The sequence below is a fragment of the Hyperolius riggenbachi genome, chromosome 7 (assembly GCF_040937935.1).
Source record: "Hyperolius riggenbachi isolate aHypRig1 chromosome 7, aHypRig1.pri, whole genome shotgun sequence".
Taxonomy (NCBI): Eukaryota; Metazoa; Chordata; class Amphibia; order Anura; family Hyperoliidae; genus Hyperolius; species Hyperolius riggenbachi.
In genome coordinates, this window is record NC_090652.1 from 40579549 (window position 1) to 40600979 (window position 21431).

At 45.6% G+C, this 21431-nt stretch overlaps 1 protein-coding gene across 1 annotated transcript in view; it reads right to left on the reverse strand.

Moving 5' to 3' along the window:
• Positions 1–21431, reverse strand: part of LOC137524273 (prostasin-like) — a 55421-nt gene that overhangs the window by 31239 nt on the left and 2751 nt on the right. The window contains exon 2 of the mRNA XM_068243949.1: positions 2737–2760. Coding sequence (XP_068100050.1) covers positions 2737–2760 — 24 coding nt within the window. The remainder of the gene's footprint in view (positions 1–2736; positions 2761–21431) is intronic.

Genomic DNA, 21431 nt, shown 5'->3' on the forward strand with positions numbered 1-21431 from the left:
CTGGCGCACATTTCACATAAAAGAAAAATCATCAAAAATGTGTTTTGGAGGTCTGGCTCCTGCTTTAAAATAGATGAATAATAGTCTTACTTTGGACAAAGATTCTGTTTATAATATTTTTTATTGGGCACTAAAAAAATAATAAAAAAAAATGACATTTCACGGGCAGGAGCGTAACTAGAAATCACTGGGCCCACCTGAAAACTTTGAAAGGAACCCCCCCCCCCTCGCTTTGTGCACAGGTAAACTGAGAACCAATGTTATTTAATTGGCTAGAGCACACCTGAATGCGTTTCCCCCATGCAGATAAAGACAGCAGTAAGTTACAGGCCTCACTACGTGCACTTCCTACTTCAAGCCGGAAGGAGGAAGTGCACGGCGGTGAGGCTTGCAATGCATCCAATAGGACGCGTGCAAGCTGTTTGAAGCACAGACAGGACGGCGGCATTATGGGTAAATCACCCTTTATCATCCAGCCGCACACCTGCGGCAATGAAGCGTCATTGGAATCACCAGTTAGCACTCATGATTACTCGTGAGCCCATCGCTGGTGATGGGTCCATTTACATAGTTACATAGTTATTTTGGTTGTCAAGCTGCATTAGTCTGCATTAGCATTGTCAAGCTGCATTAGTCTGCATACAAAAATGTGCACAATCCTGCATCAACTCAGAATTCCATGCACCTTGCTAACCATACCCAGTACACAAGCCTTCCACCTCAACCTACAGCTGCCTACTTATTCCTCTATCCCCTACCAGCCAGCCTGAAGCCAATCACCCTGTACTAGACAGCCAGGACAGGCTATTGTAAGTAGGCATGGGGACAACATAGCCACTAGGGATGGTCAGAAATGCAGATTCCGTGGAAATTCTCATTTCCACCAATCCCGATCCCGCAGATTTCCAATTTCGATGAGTCTTTTTTGCACTCTCTGATTGGCCAAATATTTCCAAGTTGACTTTTTTGCATTCTCTGATTGGTCCAATGCTTCTGAGTACTGTGATTGGGCTAAGATTACCGAGTTGTGGCCATGCAGTATTTCTGCAGAAATCCAATTTCCGTTTTCAGAGTTCCGTGCAGAAACGCTGATCTCCGATCGGAGATTTCATTCCCGCGGAATCTGAACGAGTCTCCCTAACTAAAGCAGCTATACACGTTGCCAAGGGTCAAAAGTAAGCAGTGGAGCAGGTGTTATTTATAACTTTGCAAAACCACAAAAATGCAAGATCTAAAGGCTGGACCCCTTCAGAGGCAGTAAGATAGTAGTTGCCACCCCCACCCCCCCCCCCCCCACCTCCCCTCTGGACCTATAACATGTAGAATATATTTTTATACACAGTGACCTCCACCAATTAGCTTAAAGCCAATGGGTACTAGTTTAAAACACAGCACCGAGGGCACCGGGAGAGGAGAGGGAAGGCTCGGTCCTAATGAGCCTTCCCTCTCCTCTCCCGGTGCCCTCGGTGCTGTGCTGGCTCCCCCGTACGCGTCCGCCGCCGCAGGGACTTCGGAGGTCTTCGGGAGCACTCGGGCTTCCGAAGACGGGCCGCTCCATACTACACGCGCGATTGCGTCATAGAGGATGCTCGCGCATGTGTACTATGGAGCGGCCCGTCCTCGGGAGCCCGAGTGCTCCCGAAGGCTTCTGAAACCTCCCTTCAGTGGCGGAAGTGGCAGTATTTGACCGAACTGGTCGAATACTGCTACTCAGGATCCTGATCGGGACCGAGGCCACCGGGAGAGGAGAGGGAAGGCTCATTAGGACCGAGCCTTCCCTCTCCTTAGGTGAGTATCTGACTTTTATTTTTACACTGGTACACATTCACTTTAAAGCGGATCAGAGATGAAAAACTAACTATAACAAAGATAGATAGATAGATAGATAGATAGAGATTCTATCTATATATCTATCTATCGCTATAGATCTATATAATTTATATCTATATCTCAATCTATCTATATATAGTTAGAAAACGATATGGTGGGTAGAAAACTAATTGCGGAGCATTGGGGTACCAAAACTAGCTTCGTGCTCATACCCCTTGGACGCCTCAATGACTATCTCTAGCGAACAAAATAGATGGACAAGGTTGTATATTTTTTTCAGATAAACTCAAAAATTAGCCATACTATTTTAAATAAAGTTAGATCTTATCCTCCACACCTTCCTTTCAGTTCTTTCAGAGATAAAGATTAGAGATATACACATCCATCTATCTTATCTAAGCAAATCTAGCTGCAAACCACTTCAATAGAATATATAATTATTTCTTCCTGTGATACAATGACAGCAGCCATGTTTATAAACATTACACACAGGCAAGCTGATAGCATCTCCAGCCCTCAGCCTGTGAAAACCTAATTCCCTCTCCTCCTCCTCTCTGCCTCTGAAATCTCTGGCTAGTAACACCTCCCCCTCCTCCTCCTGCCCAGACTGAGCTCCCAGAAGCCCTTGCTACTGTCTGAAAATGCCAAGGCACTGTGAAAAGCTGTGTGCAAGGCTTGCTTAGTTTATAGGGAATTTGAGTATTAAAACAAAAACAAACCAGCATTTGGCTTGAGGAATGCTCTATAAACAATATGAAAGGAACACAGTTATGCAATGAGTAAAAGTTAATCTCGGATGCACTTTAACACAAGTCACAAAGTGCTTCCGGGTGAATGCAGCTGCAGATTTATGATGAATGTGGCTGTGTTGTGGTCATAAATGTAGAATACACTTGGAGGACTCACCTTGGCAGTGGACGAGGTTATTGGCTAGAAAGAAAAACAAACAGGCACAGCATTAGTCACAGGCCGGTTAAGTACATAAGCAAAACAGTCATAAGAATGGACACTCCATTTATTAACTTACTAGCCGGTGGCCCGACATTGCCTGGGTATGTATTTGGCCAGTGTTGGCTCCACCCACTTTTCCTAACCCTAACACACAATTACTCATTTACTTAATGACCAAGTTTGAGAGCTTTGCAGTCTTTGGCATCAATAATTTGCATTGAAATAAAATAAATCTGATTGGCTGTGGCTCCACCTCTTTTCTGAATTTGAACCCCAATCACCCAATGGCCAATTGTAACAGGTACAGGTGATTAACAGTGCAAGAGGCTTGTGCCATTAACAGTGCAAGAACGGCAGCAAATAAATATTCCCCTTGAAAATCAATAGGTGGATTTTGATTGACTTTTGTAGGCTCCAATCACTTTTCTGAATATTAATCCCAGTCACCCAGTGACCAACTGTGCAAAGTTCGAGAACCCTAGTTCTAGTTAGAACCAAGTTTGTGAGCTTTGCGGTCTTTTCTTTTATTTCAATGCAAATTGATGCCAAAGACCGCAAAGCTCACAAACTTGGTAATTGAGTAATTGTGTGTTAGGGTTAGAAAAAGTGGGCGGAGCCAACACCAGCCAAATACATACCTGAGCAATGTTGGGACATCAGTGGGTGGAGAAAAATACAAATTTCATTGGGAAAATATAAACTGCAGCCATTCTTGCACTGGTAATGGCAGGGTTCTCAAACTTTGCACAGTTGGTCACTGGGTGACTGGGATTAATATTCAGAAAAGCGATTGGAGCCTACAAAAAAGTCAATCAAAATCCACCTATTGATTTTCAAGGGGAATATTTATTTGCTGCCGTTCTTGCACTGTTAATGGCACAAGCCTCTCGCACTGTTAATCACCTGTACCTGGTACAGTTAACCATTGGGTGATTGGGGTTCAAATTCAGAAGAGAGGTGGAGCCACAGCCAATCAGATTTATTTCATTTCAATGCAAATTATTGATGCCAATCTGATTGGCTGTTTATGGCTCCACCCCTTTTTCTGAATTTGAACCCCAGTCACCCAATGACCAACTGTACCAGGTTTAAGGCTTGTGCCATTAACAGTACAAGAATGGCAGCAATGACATATTCCCCTTGAAAATCAATAGGTGAATTTTGATTGGCTTTTGTAGGCTCCACCCACTTATCTGAATATTAATCCCATATTTGGGGAGGTCTGCCGGCCCTCCACCATGTGGTCTGGAAAAAAAAAAAAAAAAAAAAAAAAAAAAAAAGCCCTCCATGCCCGCGAAGTTGGACAGCACTGCTATATATTATTCCAGGTAATGTATGTGTGAGCCAAATTTCATTCAAATCCGTTCAGCAGTTTTTTGCGTGATCGAGTAAAAAGGGCCCATACACCTAACGATTTTCCCGCCGATATACAGCAGATTCAATCACTGTGATCATAACTGCTGTGAAAGCGTTGCGCAAATGCTGACCAAACGATCGATTTTCGTCTGAAGTTGATCGTTCCCGTTGATCCGTCCGTGCGGAAGATTCTGCTCGATCGCCGGCGGGTTGGGAGTGCGTCGATAGCGGCGTTTGAATGTCCGACGACCGCTGCTAGCGGCTATACATTACCTGATGCGGCCGGCGCGTATCCCCGCTGCTCTTTCTCTGCTGGGTTCCGGCAGGCTTCACTTCTTCCTGTCTGGACAGGAAGTTTAAACAGTAGAGCGCCCTCTATTGTTTAAACTTCCCCGGACAGGAAGCTCAGTGAAGCTGGAGTCTAGAGCGGAGAAGAGACAGCAGAGACCAGGGGACTCGTGCCAGCTGGATCAGGTAATGTATGCGGGGGGTGGGGGCGGCAGCAGCTCCACAGATGGTGAATCGATTTCATGCGGAAATCGACTCACAATCGGTTTGCAGTAAAGGCAGCCATACTATCCCTCTCTGATCAGATGCGATCAGAGAGGGATCTATCTGCTGGTCGATCTGATGGCAAATCGACCAGTGTATGGCCACCTTTAGAAACATCCTAACTTTCCCATTTATAATAGTAGGATTTATTCCCATGGAGAGTGCTCAGCCTGTCCAAGAATTACTGTATTATTATTAACCTTGTCTACTTCTGACGTTCACAAGCATAAAGCCAATGTTGTTTTGAACCTTTTAGAAAGCTGAATGTTCATACATGGGAAAACAAAACAAAAACAAACCTTAGAGCCAGGCCTCATGATTGCACAGGGATAGTCGCACACAGCAAGAATGTTTCGAGAGTTTCGATCTAGCCAATTTCAGTAGCTTGTTGTGGAAAGAGCGTAACCCTTCATGTTTGACTTGTGTGGAACCACTTAAAATTCCTGAATACTCACTAAGTACTGTAGGCAAACAGTAATGTACGCAAGCCCAAGCTCAGGTACAAAAAATCAAAAATAAGAAGAGGAAAGCCTCTGGATCCGAGTGATGCTCCCCTCGCTGTACTCTGGTCCCCTATTGCCATTCACTGACCCTCCAAAAATTACCATCATGGGCTTGGTAAGCCGATCAGGGCCACACTCTTCTTCAAGCACGAGCAGCAACGGTGATCAAATCAGTAAGGCCTCTCTTACACGAGCAGCTAAATATGGCGACTTTACTCCCTGTCAGCTCCTCCCATCCACTGGCAGGGTGCTTGCTAGCGCTCAGCACAGGCTAATCACCCCCCAAGCACGGCAGTTGCAATGGCCGAGTGCAACATGAGAGTTTTTTTGCTGCCAGGTTAACACCGTGTGTCAAGCATTGTGTTACCAAACACTGCCATTCAGCTACATGTAACTGCAGCCGAATGACGCCTTTAGCCAGCAACTGAGAGACTGAACTGCTCAATAAAACCAGCAGTTCAGCTGTCCATGGAAAAAAAAAAAAAAAAAAAAAAGGCCTTAGGGCTGGTTCATTTGAGCATCTGAACTAGCAGCCAACAGCAGCCCGGCCTGCAGAAAGGCATTTGGCAACCTTCAATGTGTCATCTTTTGACTACTGCACAGAAATGCCGCAATTAGCCGATCCTGGATGCTACATGTAGAGTCCAGGATGAAGCAAGATGTAGTGATCGAGCATGTGTGTAAACAATTGTGCCAGCTGCTGTCCACTAACTTGAACGGACAATGCTTAGACAAAGAGCGCTGCGGTTGTCATTTGCTACTGATAGCCCCATAGCCAGTAACCCTTATACAACATTAACACAAGGGATTTTTGGTGCTGCTTCAGCTAGCCTGGTGCCCATTCCTAAGTTTCCAAAAAGCCTATACTTGCTCAAACGCTCCTCATCAGCACCTAAACTTCCCACAAACATTTCCCACTCAAAATCTTCCATTCCAAAACAAAAAAAGGCATATTCAAAAACAAAACAAAAAACAAACAACTACCACACACCATAAATATGAACATATCCCGGGCCTCACCAGAGAAATATGAACATATCCCGGACCTCACCACAGAAATATGAACATATCCTGGGCCTCACCACAGAAATATGAACATATCCCGGGCCTCACCACAGAAATATGAACATATCCCGGGCCTCACCACAGAAATATGAACATAGCCCGGGCCTCACCACAGAAATATGAACATAGCCCGGGCCTCACCACAGAAATATGAACATATCCCGGGCCTCACCACAGAAATATGAACATATCCCGGGCCTCACCACAGAAATATGAACATATCCCAGGCCTCACCAGAGAAATATGAACATATCCCGGGCCTCACCAGAGAAATATGAACATAACCAGCAGCGTTACACAGAAATCTGAATCCGGCACAGGCTGGGGTGGGCCAGACTCTGCCTGTAAGCTCAGCCGCCGCTAGCGACATAAAGTTATGTTTGTTTAACAGCTGGCAACACAAGTGGAACGAATAGCTGCAGTAATTGTGGGAAATGATCTGTGTACACAGCCATATCTCCAGTCAGCCACAAAGTGTGTGTCAACACATAAATGTAGCATGCCGACGTGTCCAGGGAATGAAGAAAACAAACAACCGTGCACACAAATGCGCCCCCCTTGGGCTCTGATGGCTGCTGCAGGCTTTTGATTATTAGTTTTTTTTCCTGCTATTTAAATTGAAAAAATTATATATACACACACACACACATCCCTCCCCTCGCCAGTTAATCCCCGCGATCGTCTCTCATTTGCATCAGCGATCCCTCTGTGGGCCACTCCAGGGGACAGCCAAGTGACATGGCTGTCCTCAGCACTGCTGTAGATCGCAGTGCTGTACAATGTAAATAGAAAGCGCTTTCGCCGTCTAAATCTCCTATTGACCGCCGCTGGTAGACCGATGACGGAGCGGAGCGCGCGATCCCCGCTCCTGACGCCTTTCGTCGTTAGGCGGTCCTGGGGCTACCACCTTACCGACCAGGGACGGATCTAGACCAAGTTGCACCTGGGGCAAGGTCAGGTTTTGGTGCCTAATGTTCAGGTTTTGGCGCCTAAACTGCTATTCCCCATCCAAATTTTGCTGCCTTTTTAAGAATTCAACAAACTGCGCCTGGGACAAGAGACCCGTCTAGATCCGTCACTGTTACCGACACAGTTCGGCGTTAGGTGGTCGAAAAGGTCAAACTATGACATAGGAGGAAGAGTGGATTTGTGCCACATAGCTTACAAGCTACAAGTATACACATTAAAAGATACCTAAAGTGAGAGGTATATGGAGGCTGCCATATTTATTTCATTTTAAGCAATACCAGTTGTCTGGCTGTCCTGATTCTCGGCTTCTAGTGATCCAATCTTTTTATCCAATCTTACCAAATCTATGTAGTATAAGGGTAAATTGAGTGAATATACTGAATGGATACTTCAGGCAGTTCCCTTATATTACATAGAAATGGTAAGATTGGATGAAAAAGATTGGATCATTAGTGGCCAGGTACCTATACATCTAGCGATGAACAGATTCAACCATGAGACAACTCTCTCGAATCAAATCTGATCGCAGAGAGAGATCTGTCAGCTGCCCACACACCACAGGCCAATTCCCAATCAATGTCAGAAAAAAAAAAAAATCTCCTGGAAATCGGCAAGCCCACTGCACCGCCGCTGTGTATGTAATGTTTGCATTTATACATTACCTGCCCTGTGTCGCAGTGCCCATCCTGTTCTGAATACACAGCTCTTCCCTATAAATACTGGCCGACGTGTGTGTGACGTAACATGTGCGATGGCATACTATTTGCCGGCAGCGTGTATGGAAAGGGTAACAGACAGTGGTGGATTCGGAAGATGGATGGGCACAGCGATACAGGACAGGTAATGTGTAAATGCACAAACATACAGTGGCTTGCAAAATTATTCGGCCCCCTTGAAGTTTTCTACATTTTGTCACATTACTGCCACAAACATGAATCAATTTTATTAGAATTCCACGTGAAAGACCAACACAAAGTGGTGTACATGTGAGAAGTGGATCGAAAATCATACATGATTCCAAACATTTTTTACAAATAAATAACTGCAAAGTGGGGTGTGCGTAATTACTCTGGTCTGAGTACAGTCAGTTGCCAGTAGACATTACCTGATGAGTGCTAATGACTAAATAGAGTGCACCTGTGTGTAATCTAACAGCAGTACAAATAGAGCTGCTCTGTGACGGCCTCAGAGGTTGTCTAAGAGAATATTGGGAGCAACAACACCATGAAGTCCAAAGAACACACCAGACAGGTCAGGGATAAAGTTATTGAAAAATTTAAAGCAGGCTTAAGCTACAAAAAGATTTCCAAAGCCTTGAACATCCCACGGAGCACTGTTCAAGCGATCATTCAGAAATGGAAGGCGTATGGCACAACTGTAAACCTACCAAGACAAGGCCGTCCACCTAAACTCACAAGGCCGTCCACCTAAACTCACAGGCCGAACAAGGAGAGCGCTGATCAGAAATGCAGTCAAGAGGCCCATGGTGACTCTGGACGAGATGCAGAGATCTACAGCTCAGGTGGGGGAATCTGTCCATGGGACAACTATTAGTCGTGCACTGCACAAAGTTGGCCTTTATGGAAGAGTGGCAAGAAGAAAGCCACTGTCAGGCCCGCCATCAGGGGGGTACAACTGTGACTTCCGTCACGGGCCCGGGGCGGACCCAGGGCCCGCAGCCTCGGGCCCCCCCAGGCATTAACCTCCTGTCCTCTTCCCGACCCCCTCCCCCAGCGGCCGCCGCTGTTAATACCTTAGCAGCGGCCGCTCTCCCCTCTCTGGCGCGTGTCCTTATTTCAGCAGCATCTCCCGGCTGCTGTGTGTGATGCGGCAGGAAGCAGGGCTCGGTTCCCATAGTAACGGCGATACACTACAGGAAGCCGCTGCCCTGCTTCCTGCCGCATCACACAGCAGCCGAGAGATGCTGCTGGAATAAGGACACGCGCCGAAGAGGGGAGAGCGGCCGCTGTTAAGGTAACAACAGCGGCGGGGACGAGCGGGGGGCACCACCTACCCATAGTGGGGCACTATACTAGCTATACTGGGGCACTATACTAGCGCACTACACTGGGGCACTATACTAGCGCACTACACTGGGGCACTATACTAGCGCACTACACTGGGGCACTACACTGGGGCACTACACTGGGGCACTACACTGGGGCACTACACTGGGGCACTACACTGGGGCACTACACTGGGGCACTACACTGGGGCACTACACTGGGGCACTACACTGGGGCACTACACTGGGGCACTACACTGGGGCACTACACTGGGGCACTACACTGGCTATACTGGGGCACTACACTGGCTATACTGGGGCACTACACTGGCTATACTGGGGCACTACACTGGCTATACTGGGGCACTAGTTAAGGAAAGGGGGGGGAGGGGGAAGGCTGCGCATCCCTAAACACATGCTGCAATTGAATGGTTAATCGCACAGGCATACACCGCCTCTGCCAGACCGAAAAATGCATGCCCTGCATCCAAGACAAGTGGTAACATTTATTAAACTAGGAGGTACTTTAGCTTCCAATATGGTTTGCATGCAAAGTATATTATACTAGACACTTGCGCCACAGTGAGGCAGACCTCCGGGCAAGTGACCTAACCCAAATTTAAAACCTCGGGAGCAGCTAAGCAGAAAAAAAAAAAATGATGTGTAACTTACATTTGGTAGAACAGCGAGGAGAACGCCAGCGCATACCACTAAGGCTGCATCTGAAATGACCACCAGCTCAGTGTGTAACACCTATATATACACTTTCTACACACTTCACATTCAATTCAGATGCAAATCATATGCAAATCTGCTACTACTTATCATGCATTGTCATTTCAGATGCAGCCTTAGTGGTATGCGCTGGCATTCTCCTCGCTGTTCTACCAAATGTAAGTTACAAATTTTTTTCTGCTTAGCTGCTCCCGAGGTTTTTAAATTTAGGTTAGGTCACTTGCCGGAGGTCTGCCTCACCGTGGCGCAAGTGTCTAGTATAATATACTTTGCATGCAAACCGTTATTGGAAGCTAAAGTACTCCTAGTTTAATAAATGTTACCACTTGTCTTGGATGCAGGGCATCGGATGGAATCGGATGGTCGTTCGGCCACCAAGTCACCAGATATATGGCCACCTTTAGCCATAGATCATGAACAAGCATGCAGCATATCAGGTGTTTGACAGATTCTACTAAATTCCAATGGATCCATGTGCCTGTGTCAGGTGAGTATTCAGCTCAAGGTGCGCACACACGTCTGATATCTTCATACGACGGGTCGTCAGACCACCCACGGGGCAGCCGTTCTGACGACAGTTTTCCCGTGTACAGTCTGTCGGCAGGCTGATAAGGCTGGTTTTGAGTGATCCGACAGACTGTACACACAGGAATACTGTCATCAGAACGTCTGCCCCGCTGGCGGGTCTGACGACCTGTCGTATGAAGAGATCAGGCGTGTGTACGCGCCTTTAGGATGCAGCTGGTCTGGACAATCCTATCAGTTTTCAGGTGGACAGGGCCTCTTTACACACTACTACAGTACTGTGACTTCTCCAGATGCTGGGCTGCGTTTTTTTTTGGTCCTGGCTGTGCTTGGTTTGAGTTGTCTCACTCCCCTGGGTGGTGGAATTCCATGGAGGGTGAGAATATTGTATTACGGAATCACCATTATCTTACCTGTTGGTTTCTGAACTCTTAATACTTCGATAACTTTTTGTTCCTTATCTCCCACTAATTGTCCAGTGATAACAAACAGGTTCCACAGCCTACTGGCATTGTCAGGAGGAAGTCTGAAGGGAAGATTAAAGCAAAACTCTGCTTCTAATAAGGAAAACACAATCCCTTTCAGTTCAACTCTATATACACTGCAGGGATGAAAGAATACCTGGAGTGAGAGGGGTATGGGGCGGCCATATGCATTTCCTTTTATACAAAACTAGTGACCTTAGCCCGTTTAAAAAACAGGCTAGGTCTGTCACCTCTCACAAAAAGTGCATGTGCCCATTGCGCACACGTCGGCCCCTTCTGGCCGCGTCCTCCCCTGCAAGCCGCTTTCTCAGTGCCTCTGCGTCCCTCCCCCACACACCGGGACATGGAACGCAGAGACACTTGCGTTTTATTAGGTAGGACTAGTTGCCTGGCAGTCCTACTAATCTCTCTGGCTGCAGTAGTGTCTGAATCACACACCTGAAACAAGCATGTGGCGACTCCAGTCAGAAACACCTGACATATGGATGAAAGTAATAAGGTGGCCATACATCTAGAGATTTGGGCAGCCGATTGACCAAGAGACAGATCTCTCTGAGACCCTAAACCGCAGGCTGATGCTGCCTGATCGATTTCAGAGTGAAATTCTTAGGGAATGGGCCTTGCAATGCCGCCCTGGCCGCTGTCCCCCTACCCTACGCCCCTGCATATACTTTACTGACGGTGGACAAGTATAACTGCACGTGCACCGCGGGGGGGGGGGGGGGGGGGGGGGGGCGGGGGGGTTGTCAAATGGTCTATCAGACATGCTCTTGGCGGCACCAATTCTTATAAGATTATATAATTACTGTATCTGATGGTGGATCGGCCTCCAAGTCTACGGATGGGTGTATATATATATATATATATATATATATATACACACACACACACACACACACACACTTTTTCTGAGCGTTTTGAGTTTTTAAATCTGCTGCTAATGTTATCCTATGTGTCTGTGCACACTGGAGCAATGAGGTTTTGTAAAAAGAACACATAGCATTACATTGGGAAGAGGTTTTGAAACCTCTAAAAGCTCTTCCCAATGTAATGCTATGGGGGTTTTTTTTACAAAACCTCATTGCTCCAGTGTGCACAAACACATAGGATAACATTAGCAGCAGATTTAAAAACTCAAAACGCTCAGAAAAAAACTCCTCTGGTGTGCACCAGGCCTCACAGAGAGAGATAGAGATAGATAGATAGATAGATAGAGAGATCACAGGGTAAAGGTCCGTACACACGCCGGACTTTAGGCAACGACGGGTCCGTCGTTGCCTCCCGCTGGGTGGGCGTGCCAGTGACAGTCCGGCGTGTGTACGCTCTGTCGTCAGACTGATACGGCTGTTCCTGAGCGATCCGCCCGGCGGATCGCTCAGGAACAGCCGTATCAGTCTGACGACAGAGCGTACACACGCCGGACTGTCACTGGCACGCCCACCCAGCGGGAGGCAACGACGGACCCGTCGTTGCCTAAAGTCCGGCGTGTGTACGGACCTTAAGGGTTCCTAGCAGACTTCAAAATAGAATTGTCCAAGTTTGCTGCAGTCATGGTAAAATAAGTGACAGGTCCTCCTGATCTTGGCCTGGAATCTTCCTATCTTGCTGCATGGACAATTGGCTGCATTCTGATAAACAGTCCGGATTCCAGGAGTGACAGAAAGGTCAGCTTCAGACAGGTTTTGTAACATTCAAAGGCCTGAAAATATTACTTCCGTGAAAGTGGAAATTCAGTCATAACAGAGTAATTATCACTTGAAAGGATCAATGATAATTTTGGGTGAAAGTTTGCAGAATGATTCCTGTATAGGGACACTGCTGGGCTGTTAGCCGGAGGAGCATGTTCTGTTCTATGGAAAAGGGAGTGAAAGCAGCATAGGAGGGAGAGGCGCTACGCTAGCCAAAAGCAGTCCTTTGCAATGCATCATCCCTTTAAAGTGCCACTGAATCTAGAAAACCTTATGGTATAATGAATTGCATGTGTAGTATGGATAATTCCTAGAACATTAGTAACAAAGAAAAAAAAAAGTAATTTTTATTTTCAGTTATATAGCGGTTTCTATAGAATCGTATTCTGTCATATTTGCAGTTTACAATTTACACTCTGTATTCTAAAACTATGAAACAGAGCAGAGCTAATGACCCTTTGAAATTCTCTGCAGTAAAATCTTATCGGAAGTTGTCTTTGTTTTTCGATGTATAAGGCTTTGTTCAGATCTGAAATTTAAAAAAATCGCAAACGCCAGCATTTTGCAATTTTGTGAGCGATTCCCCCCCCCCCCCTCCCGTCACCTTCCTGCAAGCTACGATTTTGTGTACAGCGCTTTTCAAACCGGTTTTTGCAGAGCGATTGTATTTTTGTCACTTCCTGACGCTTTGACCCGGAAAAGAATACAATGTATACCTTCCATTGTAGCAAAAAAACGCCCTAAAAATGGTACATGCAGCGCTTTGCTGAGTGGAAAACAGAAAACGCGCTGATATAAACTATCTCATAAGGATTCATTTCACTAGCGATTTTAGGGTGTTTTTATACAATCACCGGCACTCAAAAAAACTCCTTAGGTGTGCACAAGCCCTAAAAGTGCTTCAGAAAATAGCACTGCTCGCTGACTAAATTAGTTGGAGAGCTCAGAGAAGTGGTTTTGCATAGATAAGTAAAGAAGTTTCTTAAAAGGGATACTGCGGGAGGGGGGGGGGGAATGATTTGAAGTTACCTGGGGCTTCTAATGGTCCCCCACAGACATCCTGTGCCTGCGCAGCCACTCACCAATGCTCCCGCCCCACCTCCGGTTCACTTCTGGAATTTCAGACTTTAAAGTCAGAAAACCACTGAGCCTGCGTTGCCGTGTCATCGCTTCCCCTGATGTCACCAGGAGCGTACTGCGCAAGCACAGACCATACTGAGCCTGCGCAGTATGCTCCTGGTGCCATCAGCGGGAGCGAGGACACGGCAACGCAGGCTCAGTGGTTTTCAGACTTTAAAGTCTGAAATTCCAGAAGTGAACCGGAGGCGGGGCCGGAGCATCGGTGAGCGGCTGCGAAGGGGACAGGATGTCTGCGGGGGACCATTAGAAGCACCGGGTAACTTCAACTAATTTTCCCCCGACTCCCCTACAGTATCCCTTTAACACTTGAAATAATATGAGAATCGTATCTTTCCTACAGATGTTCTAGTTCTTAGCTGTACTACACATACAATGCATTATTTCATAAGTTTATTTTCACTTCAGATTCCCTTTAACGTGGACCTAAACTCTTGCCCAGGACAGAATGTAAACAGCGAAATCCACTCTGTATATATTTAGAGAGTTCAGTCTCTCCAATTCCCCCTTATTTGTGACTAATCACAACTGTAATGTTATCTCTTAGCTGTGTAAGCTCAGGAATCTTGGCAGAGCAGCTAATTTGTAAACAGGATGTTAACCCTATGACGTCTTCCAGGAAGTAGACATACAGCTGATCCAAATCTGCAGTAACAAAGGTTATGCTGTTGCAGATATTTTGAAGCAGAGAGGAAGTTCTGAGTTTAGGTCCGCTTTACCGATCAGGCTGCTGCTGCATGCGACTGGTCCATTTCTAGGATTAATTTACATTAAATTAGCATCTCATAAACCATCCATGCTCTTAAAGGGACACTTAAGTCAAACGAGAAAAAAAAAAAAAAAAAAAAGTTTTACTCACCTGGGGCTTCCAATAGCCCGCTGCAGCTGTCCGGTGCCCTCGCCATCTCCCTCTGATCCTCCTGGCCCCGCCAGCAGCCACTTCCTGTTTCGGTGACAGGAGCTGACAGGCTGGGGATGTGAGTGATTCTTCGCGTTCCTGGCCACAATAGCGCCCTGTATGCTGCTATAGCATATATCATATACCATATTGCAGCATAGAGGGTGCTAATGTGTCTGGGAACGCGAAGAATCACTTGCGTCCCCAGCCTGTCAGCTCCTGTCACCGGAACAGGAAGTGGCTGCCGGCGGGGCCAGGAGGATCAGAGGGAGATGGCGAGGGCACCGGACAGCTGCAGGGGGCTATTGGAAGCCCCAGGTGAGTAAAACTCATTTTTGTTTGACTCAAGTGTCCCTTTAAACTGAAACATTGATCAGGGAGCAGCCAAACAGAATTCAGCAGAAATATGACCAAAAAAGTCCAATCACATCTCCCCTTTAAAAACTATATAGCTGTCAATTATCAGAAATGAACTGACACTGTACATCATGCCTAAATCAATAAATGCCCGATTATATACTGATCATCAGACGCCAAGGTGAACAGGTTACAGGGAAAACGTCGCTGTTTCAGCCCAAGGGAAAGTAGACTGTCCTCAAATGCTTCCTTTTACAAATAGCAAAAAACCTCACGGCTCTCACACCCAATCAGAAGCATGTGACTGGTCCAGATTCCAATGACACCCTCTACAAATATTCACAGACGATACTTCTAACGGCAGTCAGTATCACACCAATCAGGACAGAACAACCTGTTCAAACCCTCTACATCCTATACAGAGCAGACAATGACCACAAAGTTCTCTGCCGATACTACACCGTATACAGAGCAAGCAATGACCACATAATATCCTCTGCCGAATGTACACGGTATACAGAGCAGGCAATGACCACATAATATCCTCTACCGAATGTACACGGTATACAGAGCAAGCAATCAACACAGTGTCCTCTGCCGAAAGCACACCATATACGGAGCAAGCAAGACCACATAACATTCTCTGCCTATAGTACACTGTATACAGAGCAAGAACCACATAATAGCCTCTGCCCAAAAGTACACCATATACAGAGTAACAGAGCAAGCAATGACCACATAATATCCTCTGCGAAACTACACCGTATACAGAGCAAGCAATAACTACATAATATCCTCTGCTGAAACTACACCGTATACAGAGCAAGCAATAACTACATAATATCCTCTGCTGAAACTACACCGTATACAGAGCAAGCAATTACCACATAATAGCCTCTGCTGAAACTACACCGTATACAGAGCAAGCAATAACCACAGTATACAGCTCCTTATATTCCACCCAAGTTTATTACGTCTTTGTGCAGAAAGGTCAAAGTCAATGACTGAGCAGAGGAAATGAAGGGATTGTGGAGCCATACATTTCATAAAAGGCGCAGGAAATAGCCAATAGTAGAAGATCGGTAAAATTACAAATATTCTACCAATTAATCCATATAGTAAAATACTGGTAAGATTTACTGATATTTTACTATGACCTAATCCTCTCACACAGATCCCTCCCTTTACCGAGGACTAACCTTAAAGCAACCCCAAAACTGAAAATAAAAAAACTGAACATACTTACCTCCCATGTAGTCCACTCAGTCTCTTTCTGTTCTCCTGCATCCTGCTTGTCCACTGTGATCAATGGAATTCTCCACCCTCCATTTTGAAAAAAAAATGGCTATTACCCCCATGAGGCCTGGAACCCACTAGCAGCGCTTTTCTAAGGACTTGTGATTAAAGCTCTTGCTAATGTAATGCTATGGGTGTGATCCCACTTGAGTGATGTGATTTTTCAAAAATCCCCCATAGCATTGCATTAGCAAGAGCTTTTCACATCACTAGTGCTTAGAAAAGCACTGCTAGTGGGCCCCAGGTCTAATGCTGGGCATACACGGCTCATTTTTGAGCCATTAAGATGGCTCGATAGATAATTTCCCACATGTCCAATCTCCCGCCCGATCGTTTCACCGCTCGATTTTGGATTGCAGTGAATGTAAAAAGATAAAAACAAGCGGAAGATAAGAGGATTGACTGCGGCGAAACAAGATTTGAGTGGCAAAAACGAGCTGTGTATGCCCAGCATAGCAGCTTATTAGTCAGCACACTATTAAACTGTAATATCACTTATGTAAGCCATAGGGAAACATGGACATTACCTTACTCATCAGTTGTCCTTTCAGTTATAACTGACAGCAACTGATATATTGGGCAGCACGGTGGCGTAGTGGTTAGCTCTCTCGCCTTGCAGCGCTGGGTCCCTGGTTCGAATCCCAGCCAGGGCACTATCTGCAAAGAGTTTGTATGTTCTCTCCGTGTCTGCGTGGGTTTCCTCCGGGCACTCCGGTTTCCTCCCACATTCAAAAAACATACGGATACGTTAATTGGCTCCCCCTAAAAATTGGCCCTAGACTACAGTACTTACACTACATAATATAGACATATGGCAATGGTAGGGATTATATTGTGAGCTCCTTTGAGGGACAGTTAGTGACAAGACAATATATATATATATATATATATATATATATATATATATATATATATATATATATATATATATATATATATATATATATATATATATATATATATATATATATATATATATATATATATATATATATATATATATACACATACACACACTGTACAGCGCTGCGTAATATGTCGGCGCTATATAAATACTAAAAATAATAATAAAATAATAATAATAAATTACAGTTCTGACTAAAATCTTGTCAGAACTGGAAGGAATCGTAAGAAGAAACCGGTGAGCTTCTGAGAGGAACTGACGGTGAGGTAAGTATAGAATATTCATTTGCAGAAACGCCATGTGTTTATTTTAAATTATTGTACTTGGATCAGGTGCCCTTTACTATTATTACCAGGATGGGATCAGACAACACCAGGATCTGTAACGGAGAAGTTGATTTTTCCCACATTAGTCACTGAGCAGTTTTATTGCCAGGTAATTAGATTGCTTGCTCAGCGGGGCAGGACCGGGAGACGTCAGACGTCTTGTTATCCCGGTGTTTGCGGGTAAAGCCATTCTGCAGGATGAAGTATACATTCCTGCACATCCATAACTAGGTCATCATTGCATAATACGTTTTCCACATGCAAAGCAACACCAGCAGCGACACCACCCAACAAATCATCTCCGTCTGCGCTCAGGGACAAGCAGCCCAACGCTCCTCCAAAGATTACAGCAACAGAGTATAGAAAGTACAAATGCGAAAGAAAAAACAAACAACAACAAAAAACTGGTGTTTAACCAACCTGGCGTTCTATTGATTTCGCCAGGGTGGCTGCTGCGCAGTATTTTTTGGATTTTTTTAAAACTCATGTAGCTAGCCTAGCGCTAGCTACATGATTCCCCCCTCCCTGTTGCGTCCCTCCCAACTCTCCGATCGCCGCACTTGCCCATAGGGAAATCCCGTTCTGAAGAAGAACAGAATGACATCGACATCGTGACGTCAGAGGGAATCCCAATCCACCCTCAGTGTTGCCTGGCACTGATTGGCCAGGCTGCGCAGGGGTCTTGGGGGAGGGACTGACCTGCAACTGAATATCTATAATGTCATTTTTAATAAAAGTCGCTCACAAAATCGATTTTCCAAGCTCTTTGCGATTTTCCTATACCTTCCATTGAAGTGCAAACGACTCAGAAAATGGTGCAGGAGCCGCGTTTGCGATTGGAAAAAAAAGCTCATCGCTCATGTGAGAACACTCGCATTGAAATTCATTACACAGGCACTTTTAAAAGATGCTAGTGCTTAAAATAAGCTCAAAGCGCTCATAGGGCTTGATTCACTAAACCGTGATAACTCAAATATCACACCTCAAATATACCACACCTTATCAGAGTAGCATAGCGAGCGCTACAAACCCGCAGGGGCTCAGGGCAGGACGAGTGCCATTGCCAATTAGCAGGCATAAGTTTATAACGCGCGCTGTGCTACTCTGATAAGGCGCGTAAACTTTGACAAGGTGTGATATCTTTGATAAGGTGTGATATCTTTGATAAGGTGTGATATCTTTGATAAGGTGTGATATCTTTGATAAGGTGTGATATCTTTGATAAGGTGTGATATCTTTGATAAGGTGTGATATCTTTGATAAGGTGTGATATCTTTGATAAGGTGTGATATCTTTGAGTTATGGTATATCCTTTTGGCGCCTCTGTCTGCTCATACAGTTCCTGAGTCCACCCTTGGTGGAGGGGTGTTGCCCCTTATTTCCTATCTACAGAAAGCGACTTCTTAATCCTGTGTGGGGACAGGTCTAATCTCCTCACCTGCTGATATAGTGGTTACCTGGATGGTAACCCATGTTTGTGAGTATAAATAGGTACTTACTAGTACATACTACACTATATTGGGCTCTCGTGTCACTATTCTGTGTACCCTTTTAAGCTTTGTTTGCTCAAGTTTGTCAATTTTACACAGAAGGCAGATAAGATGAGTGTGTAATCTCAAGGCGCCCTTACAGACCTCATACAGTCTTTTAGATGATTTTATAGATGCCGAGGAGGAAATTCATCTCTGCTCTAAAAGATAAGCAACAGCATAATTACCTTTAAAGAAAAACATTTGTTACAGCTGATACAAATCCTGCAATACATCTCCAGTTTATGTACTTCCTGCTTTAATGGAAGCAGACATAGGGTTAACTTCCTGTGTTTTCAAATAAGCTGCTCTGCTGAGACAGCCAGCTGGCACAGCTGAGAGCTCAAATTACAGTTGTGATTATTCACAGATGAGGGGGGAATTAGACAGGCTAAATTATATACATACAGGGTGCATTTCTAGGATTCATCTAAAAATGGTGCACGGTGTTGCCGCTAATCCGTTTATTGCTTATCGCTATTTAACGTTAAAGCCTTATCGTTATATAGCGTTAACACACAGAACCCCCCCTGGTGGTGCCTAACCCTAACCACCCCCCCTGGTGGTGCCTAACCCTAACCACCCCCCCTGGTGGTGCCTAACCCTAACCACCCCCCCTGGTGGTGCCTAACCCTAACCACCCCCCCTGGTGGTGCCTAACCCTAACCACCCCTGGTGGTGCCTAACCACCCCCCCTGGTGGTGCCTAACCACCCCCCCTGGTGGTGCCTAACCACCCCCCCTGGTGGTGCCTAACCACCCCCCCTGGTGGTGCCTAACCACCCCCCCTGGTGGTGCCTAACCCTAACCACCCACACGCTCAGATTGCCCTCAGACCCCCCCCTCCTTATCAATTCACCAGTGCATTATTTACATCTGTTCTTCCCTGTAATAACCCACTGATCACCTGTCAATCACCTATCAATCACCCATCAATCACGCCCTGTCACTGCCACCCATCAATCACCCCCTGTCACTGCCACCCATCAATCACCCCCTGTCACTGCCACCCATCAATCACCCCCTGTCACTGCCACCCATCAATCACCCCCTGTCACTGCCACCCATCAATCACCCCCTGTCACTGCCACCCATCAATCACCCCCTGTCACTGCCACCCATCAATCACTGCCACCCATCAATCACCCCCTGTCACTGCCACCCATCAATCACCCCCTGTCACTGCCACCCATCAATCACCCCCTAAACTGCCCCTTGCGGGCAATCTGATCACCCACCCACACCATCAGATCGCCTGCAGACCTGCCGTCAGATCACCTCCAAGTGCATGGTTTACATCTGTTCTCTCCTCTAAACACCCTAACCCTAAGCACCCCCCTGGTGGCGCCTAACCCTAAGCACCCCTGGTGGCGGCTTACCCTAAGCACCCCCCTGGTGGCGCCTGCCCTTGACAGTGTTACATTAAATCCATTCACAGTTTTGCAGTTAAATAACGTCTGCAATTTGGCTTATGTAGGTTAGCTATTGATAAATAACGTTACTGTGTGCAGTTTCTTTTTTCCCTTCATTATTATGCAGTACTAACGATAAATAGCGATAAGCATATCTTTTTAATGCAGCGCCATTATTCAACGATCTGGCATTTCTATATGTTTTCCTTCTGTCCTACGCAAGAGTTCAGGTCCACTTTAAATAGGACAGGCTTTCCTGGGTCGTTTCTGTGTAATGGGTGGCAAGCATATGGGCTGCCCTACAGTGAGAAACAAAACAAAACAAAACACTATTACCGCACATATTAACGACCAATTACCGCAAAGTAACCGAACATTTAAAGGAATACTGTTGGGGGTTGGGGAAAATGAGTTGAACTTACTCGGGGCTTCTAATGGTCCCCCGCAGCCAGTATGGTCTGCACTTGCACAGTACGCTCCTGGTGATACCAGCGGGAGCGAGGACACGGCAACGCAGGCGCAGTGGTTTTCAGACTTTAAAGGATGTCTGCGGGGGACCATTAGAAGCCCCGGGTAAGTTCAACTAATTTTCCCCCGAACCCCCCTACAGTATTCCTTTAACACATTTACCGCACTTTTATCGAACATTTATCACACTCTGTAGATTTTTAGTGAATATGCAAAAAAGTCGGTGATTTTCACTGGAGGTAATTTTGCAGGAAAAAAAAAAAAAAAAAAAAAAAAAAAGTTACCACACATATTGTGAATAGAGCCCAATAAATGTGATTTTAGAGAGGGTAGGAAGCAGAGCAGTGAAAGGGTTAAAACTAAACTATTCAGGAAAATAAAGACAACACCACATTTCCGAATTTCACAATATTATTGTGTAGTAATAAAAAGTTAATGGTT